The following is a 7,733-nucleotide window of genomic DNA, read 5'->3' as shown; positions in this document are numbered from 1 at the left end:
TACTGGGTAGATGATTATATGAATATTCAGCCCTTTAAGTGGTAGCTGTGCTGGACTAACAGGTGAGATATATTTGTAGTTTAAAGTGCATTACACCAACATAACTGTCAGCAGAACACCCAGACCAACACAGAAGGTTTCAGCCTTTATTTCCACGTTGGTTCTGATGCCACCATACATGCTATGTGGAGGACGTCCAGAGGGTCTTCAGCTCAGACCTCATCACAGTTCTCCGTTTACGCCCTCAGCAGTGGTGGCGTCAGGGTTCAAACCCTTGACCAGTGGTGTGAGGAACCCTCCATAAGAAATCTGAACTCTACTGTGACGTAGACAAATAACTATTAACAAAGTCTTTGTACTTCATCACTTATGACAACTTATGATGGCGATATTTACATATATACATGACAAATTAAGGAATCTACATATATTTCATATACAGTTTAAATGGGGGGGGGGGGGGGAACTAATGAAAACATATTCACTCTGTGTTTATTGTCTCGGGTTGATTTGCATAGTATCCAAAGGGGTGTATATCCATCAGACAATATAAACTACTCACATAAATTTAGGGATATTTGGATTTTGGGTGAAGTTTATGGAAAATGCAAAATGTTCACGCTACAGTGATTATTATATTATGAAAGTAGAGCATTTAAGTAGAAGCATGCACTGTAACTTCCTCATCTCAAATAATTATACTGAAACAAAAGGCCAACAGGAGTGGTGGGTATACCCCAACAAAGATGATGACATCTCCATAACTTGTCATGTGACCTTGAGCATCACATACAGCTCGACAACAACGTCTCACGCTGTTCACAAGTTGACTTATTGTCTGCTGAGTCATGGGGTCCCACTCTTCTTACAGGGCCCTCAGGTCATTGAGGTTCTGGGGTACAGAGCTACGAGTCTCCCCGTGGTGACTCAGAAAACGTCAGGTCTGGAAGAAAGTGCAGGCTCCTCCATCTGAGGAACCCCAGTCTCCATAATGATGTGACCTGGACGTCCATGAAGATGACATTAGCCCTGAGGCACAATGGCTGGATTAATGATGTTATTCAAGTAGTGTAGGGCCGTTCTGTATTAGACGCACCTGCCCTCACTAACACCACCCCAGGATCGGTTGATGCCTCTGTCCTTCACGTGCCCAACATTGTTGGTGGCCATCATTCTGCTCAGCATGAATCCACCATGGTTTCAAATGATCTGACATGACACTTGGGTTCCTCTCCCCTCCCTTAAATGTACCTGGAGTTGTGTGGCATTCACCATCCGGTCCCGCAGGGCACCGTTCACAATGAAGCTGTCATCAGTGTGGGACGTGGCCAAAGGACGTCCACTTGTGTGCCTTTCTGTGACTCCTCCAGACTCTGTATCTCGGTCACAACCTGCTGATGACACTCTGTGACACTGTGAGCTCAGTGGACACTTCTGTCTGAGAATATCCTGTGTGGAGACTCACGGTGGTGGGGCTGTTGATCAGTTGTTGGGTGTCATCTCGCTCAAATGATGTCAACATGTGAACAGCATGATGAGGAGGACTGTTTAAATATCAATTCTAACTGAACCAGTGATTTTATTGGTCAATTCATGGATCAAACACCTGATGTGAATTTACCCTTAAACTCCTTGTTAGAGAACAGCAGGTTGTGCAAAAACGTTTAGAGAAGGTCACGTTAAGCTCACCTGTAAAGGTCAGAGTGCATTTTTGGTTCGTCCAGAAATTTCACCCAAAAGTCAAATATGCCAAACGTTTTGTGAGTTAGGACCTCGCATACACAGTACTAGACAAAGGTTTGTGAGTCAGGAACGCGCACACACAGTACCACACAAAGGTTTGTGAGTCAGGAACGTGCACACACCGTACAACACAAAGGTTTGGACACATTTTAAAAATAATTTGTACTTTTTGGAGGAGCTGTTAAGGTATCAAACCAATGAAATTCTGAAATGAAACGTAGTTCTGCTGTGTAAAACCCTTATTGACAGACTGTCTGGGCTTTGATTTCCCACAGGAAGTGCTCACATTGTGGCTAACCTCTTCACTGGCTTTACGAGATAGCTGTCTGGGACTGGCTGCAGAAATCATCACACACGCTCAGCACACGTAGGACTAGGGATTCTTTCAAATTAATTACATTTTTACTATTTACATTTTTATAATCTGTCAATTTTCACTATTTATAAACCATTAGATTAAAATGCCTTTAAGAATATGAAAAACCTTAGGTCTGTCCGGTACGATGTATCATGCCATAGACAGTTGACCCTGTTCAAGTCATTAGGGGTGTCTGGATTAAAAATGTCACTTACTGATCACTCCACACTGATAACTCCACGCTGACCACTCCTAGTGATCACTCTAAACTGATCACTCTACATTGATCACTCCAGCCAGAATCGTTATTACAAAACAAATTGTTCTTATGGTCAATATGTACATTTTAAAAAGTCACGTTCCATCAGTTTTCAGCTGATCACCAAATTTTTCAAACTTTAGAATATTGCTTGGATAAGAACCTCATTTTGCTGCTGTAACAGCTTTAAAAATGATTAGATTGATTTATATCAAGCGTCTTTCTCATACCCAAGGTTGTTAAATCAAATATATACAGAAAAGAAAAAGATTTAAAACCCTTCGTTTGAGTTCGTGTCTACCAGCCTTAGGTGCGTTTCAGACATGACAGCCTTGCTCAGGTGTTTCAGGTGGTAATGGTCTCCATCCAGAGTCTCCTAGCAGGTCTGTCAACTGCAGAACACTTGTTGCCTGTTGTTAGCGTGGAGCAGGCACCATCCACCCTGGAGACCACCCCCCCCCCCGGGCAGGAGCGACTGACTCGTCCTGTCTCCTGGTGGGGAGTAGCGTCCCCTCCCTCCCGTGTTATCTCCTGGTTTCTCTCTCTCTCTGTTGTGCAGCCGCGTGAGATGCCGTCTCTTCCCACGCACGCCTCCCACGCACGCTGGTCCTCTATTTCTGCTTCTTCTTCTTCTTGACCGACTGCACCTGAATTCAGCAGTTTTTTTCATCCAGAGCATTTAAAGTGTTTTCATGACCCAAAGGAAGAGTGATAGTAGCTCGTTAAGTCCTCGTTAGGGCAGTGTCGTCCGGCTGGAGAAACCGGCTGCTTTCATAGCATGGCTGAGTTACTGATGCACACAGCATTTTTGTCATTGTTGTCACCATATATTTTCTTACATAAAACTAACAATAAATAAATTACATAATTTCAAGGGTCAGTCTTTTAAAATAAAATATAACACATCACAAAATATTAAAATATCATTTGCAAACTAGGCAAATTTGATTATCTTTTAAGGGGGTTTTAGCATGTGTGTTTGTGAGTGAGTTAGTGTGTGTGTGTGTGTGTGTGTGTACTAATTCACTTTTATGGTTTAACAGTGAGCTGTGTCTCCATCATTTTCAAAGTTAGACCTGTGTGTTTTGGTTTGAGGGATTAAACAGTAGATTCTTCTATACCAATTAAAACATTTGCAAATTGAAGAAATTCCAGCTAAGGCTAAAACTTTTTAGATCAATACGATGACCTTTTAAGAAGGACTGGAAGGTGAATTATAAAAACAAACCAACATACGTTAGTCCTGAAGAAGAAACCGGCACACGTGAGTTCTGAAGAAGAAACCAGCACACGTGAGTTCTGAAGCTTGTCTCTGTGGAGAATGTCTCTCCCAGATCAGCTGGGGAGGAGCTTGATTTACAAGTTGTTGACCAGAGATGTCAACACAAATAACAGTGAGTAGTGGGGAGGACGAGCAGCTCGTGTGAAGGGCAATGAGACTGTTACCGGGCGGAAGGTCGGGGAAAGGCAGGGCGCCTGCTCTGATAGGTCAGAGAAAACGGCGGGAAGCCCAGACATTGGCGGAGCACACGTGAGAATGTTTAACAAGTCAGCGCCCTATGAAGTGAAGTGTGAACTGGTGTGACCTTGTTAAAAAGATACTTCCCTCACTCTCACACACTCTCTCTCTCTCCCCCTCCCCCTCTATCCCTCACTCTCTCTCTCTGTCACTCCTCCTCACTCTCCATCACTCTTCCTGAACCATTATCACCTCACTTCATTTCTGCTTTCTTATGTGGCATTTTTTCTTATTAATACATAAGCATTAATATTAATAGGTCAAGGGGTTCTGCATTATTCATGAGGCCTATTTTTCAAACAATGGGGCTCACGGGGCCACGATCAATATTTCAGATATGAGGTGTTTTGTAACTTTGGCTCAGAGTGCATAAGTGAATTATTTACTGAAATGTTATGGGAGATTGTGGAAAGTGACAGCTCTCTTATTTCTTCTGATATTCTTGGAGAATATGCCTGTGTGCACATGTGTGTGTGTATGTGTGTGTGTGTGTCGCCAGTGTATGTGTGGCTAACTGTTTTAGCAGCAGGATGGATTTTAGCAGTGTGTATGTATGCATCTGCTCAGGGCGGTGAATTACCCGTGTGTGTGTGAGCGGGTGTGTTATAGCTGTGCTTTTGTGAATTACTGATTTCAAACTGAGTAACTACACACTTCTCTTTGCTTGGTACTCTGCACCCTCGTGCATCCAAGATCATAATATTTACTCAATCATAATAAATGCTTTTGAATTACCCCAACAGGAATGACCACAATAAGTTAACCTATTGCAATCTCTCTCTCACTCTTTGCCTCTCTCTCTCCCCTCTCTCCTCTCTCTCTCCCCCTTTTCACTTTTTCTGTGATGTTTAATTGTATTTTGTGTCCTGATGAGGGTCTCCTTCATCTCCTCCATCTCCTTCATCTCCTTCATCTCCTTCATCTCCTCCATCTCCTCCATCCTCTGCTCTTTACACTTCAGTCTCTGATTGTTTCATCTTCTCCCACGTTCTCTGGAGCACTCTCTCCCTTCTTACTGTACCTCTTCTCTTCTGTCTCATCCCCCTTTCCCCATTCCACCTTCCTCTCCTCTTTCATCCCTTCGTCTTTCACTTCTGGTTTTTCCTGCTCTTCCACCATTTTGTCTTCCTCGGTCTCTCTCTCCTTCTTTGTGAAGATCTCCATTAGCTTCTGAAACTTGGGTCCCCACTCGTCTAAGCGTTCTTCCTCTTCGCCCATCCCCCTCTCACCTTCACTCTCCAGGGAGCTGAGGGAGGTGGCCTGAGACCCCGCCCCCTCCAGCCCATATGTTTGCAGCGAATCATACGGTGGCTGCATGGGGTCATAGGTCACCTGCGCTAGCCGGTGCTCGAGGAAGTCACCCATTCTGTGAGTCAGTGAATTAGAGCCACCCCTCCCTGCGCACTCCCTCCCACATCTGTCTAAGCCCCGCCCCCCCATGTATAACCCCGCCCTTCCTGGGAAAGGCATGAACAGTTGTGGGGCGTAATCACGCCTCGCCAGTGTATATACGCCCATCAACTCGGCTGCCTCTGGGTACAGACAAGTAGTTCCGGCAGGTATCCCTCCGCCCCCCCTCAGCAGGGTGCCCTCCATTGTCCTGAATGGCTGTAGGTGGCGCCGTGGTGCTGTGGTCTGGCTCGTGTTAATGAGAGCGTCAGTTAGTCTGTTTGGAGCGGGTGTAGACGTGGAGTCATCTGTAGCAGCGGGGGAGGTGGTGGTGGAGGTGGAGGTGTGGTGGGCAGGTAGTCCAGATGGAGGAGCCCCAGAATGGGTGGTGTCACAGGTGAAGCTGTGGAGTACTGGAGCCTCAGAGTGAAGTGACTGGAGAGAGTGAGACAGGGAGAGTGAGACAGGGAGAGTGAGACAGAGAGAGTGAGACAGGGAGAGTGAGACAGGGACCGTGAGATAGGGAGAGATTGGAAGAGACAGAAATGGAGAGAAATACATTTATAGGGAGGGATAGAGAGATAGGGAGAGAGGGAGGGAGGGATAGAGAGATAGGGAGAGAGAGAAGGAGGGATAGAGAGATAGGGAGGGATAGAGAGAGATAGGGAAAGAGAGAGAGGGAGGGATAGAGAAAGATAGGGAGGGATAAAGAAAGATAGGGAAAGAGAGAGAAGGAGGGATAGAGAGAGATATAGGGAGAGAGAGAGAAAGGAACAAGCATGAGGTATATGACGACTTCAGGTAGGTGGAGGCAGGAATGACACTACAGTAGCTGGTGTTTCATTCTGAAACCACCACAGCATGATGAGTATTAAAGAATACTAGTGTACCAGTACTAATACACCAGTACTAATGCAGAAAGTACTAATACACCAGTACTAATGCACTAAAGTGCTAATGCCTTAAAACGTGAAAAGCACTACTGACCTGTTCTTGACTCTGGTTCTGACGCTCAGAGATGACATCACTTCCTGTCTCATCCTCTTTCACGTTGACATCAGAAGAACTGCTTTGTTCCACGCTCTTACAAAGCTTGGCTGGCCCCGCCCCTTGCCCCGCCCCCGGCTGCTTGGAGGCGTGGCCCAGGCTGTGGGGCGGAGGACAGGCCAGGGTGGCTAGCTCCACCCCAGGGCCCAGCGGCGTGTGGATGCTGTAGCAGTACTGGCCGTAGATCGCCGTGGAGACGGCGGCCGGACTCTGGGCCCGGCTGATCCCAGAACAGCTGGGGGAGGAACACAGGACGTTAATGAAGCCCAGAAGGGTTACCGTGGCAGCAGGACACAGATGTGGCTGTTGTAGACCCCAGAGTGAAGACTCCATCTGGACAGGAAGTCAGGCGCTGACCCCGCTGACCCCAGACCAGTGGTGCCGCATGACTAATTGTCATTCATTTTTCACAGTGGCTGTTGTCCATAGTGACTGTTGCCCATAGTGACCGTGCAACAGTATTACTGCAATTATTTCTTTGGTTAAAATTTTTGCTTCTCGTTTCTCAGGTGTGATTTTCATCAGGAAACCATGGAGATGACATTCAAATGACCTTGTCCACTTTAACCAATCATTTCCAATTAGGTATCAAATTCAAATTCTAACCACCATTCTAAGACACACACGCACGCACACACACACACACACGCACACACACACACACACTCACTTACTCACACACACACACACACACACACACACACACACACTCACTCACTCACTCACTCACTCACTCACTCACTCACTCACTCACTCACTCACACCCACACACACACACACACACACCCCAGCCACACCCACACACATACACACACCCCAGCCACGCACACACACACACACACACACTGAGGCACTCACGCGTTCCTGCTGTGGCCCGGCCGCAGTGCTCTCTGCAGGCTGGGGGGGGCGCTCTTCAGCGTGGCGATGTCGAACGCAGCTGTGTCTGCCTCTCCTCCACCTTCATCATCATACGTGATGATGTTCTCACGGATCTCCTCGTCCTCCAGAGGAGACAGAGTGTCACTCTTCTGTCTGCGAACGGAGAGCGTCAGAGCAACCACCACTAGGGGCAGCAGTGAGGAGGGGGGAAGAGAAAAGGAGAGGGTGGAGGGAGAGAGAGGGAGAGAGAGAGAGGGAGAGAGAGAGAGGGGATATATAAAATAAGTAAAAACAGACTGAAAGAGGGAGAACTGGAATAAGACACAGGAAGCCCAGGCCATCGATATCAGCCTGTGTGTGTGTGTGCGTGTGTGTGTGTGTGTGTGTGTGTGTGTGTGTGTGTGTGTGTGTGTGTGTGTGTGTGTGTGTGTGTGTGTGTGTGAGTGTGAGAGAGTGAACACATGAACACAAGCTAACATGCCCTATGCAACAACAATCCAAGACTCAACCAACGAACAATGAAAAACACAAACCAGTTA

At 46.6% G+C, this 7,733-nt stretch overlaps 1 protein-coding gene across 1 annotated transcript in view; it reads right to left on the bottom strand.

The window, feature by feature from the left end:
* Nucleotides 1–162: 162 nt before the first annotated feature.
* Nucleotides 163–7,733, bottom strand: part of cdh24a (cadherin 24, type 2a) — a 72,257-nt gene continuing 64,686 nt past the window's right edge. Inside the window, 3 exon segments of the mRNA XM_076990129.1 lie at nt 163–5,703; nt 6,256–6,550; nt 7,174–7,378. Of these exon segments, the coding sequence (XP_076846244.1) occupies nt 4,837–5,703; nt 6,256–6,550; nt 7,174–7,378 (1,367 nt within the window). The 3' untranslated portion in view covers nt 163–4,836.

The sequence above is a fragment of the Brachyhypopomus gauderio genome, unplaced genomic scaffold, assembly GCF_052324685.1.
Source record: "Brachyhypopomus gauderio isolate BG-103 unplaced genomic scaffold, BGAUD_0.2 sc73, whole genome shotgun sequence".
NCBI lineage: Eukaryota > Metazoa > Chordata > Actinopteri > Gymnotiformes > Hypopomidae > Brachyhypopomus > Brachyhypopomus gauderio.
Note: the sequence above shows the minus strand (reverse complement) of the source record. Positions and strands in the feature narration are given on the sequence as shown.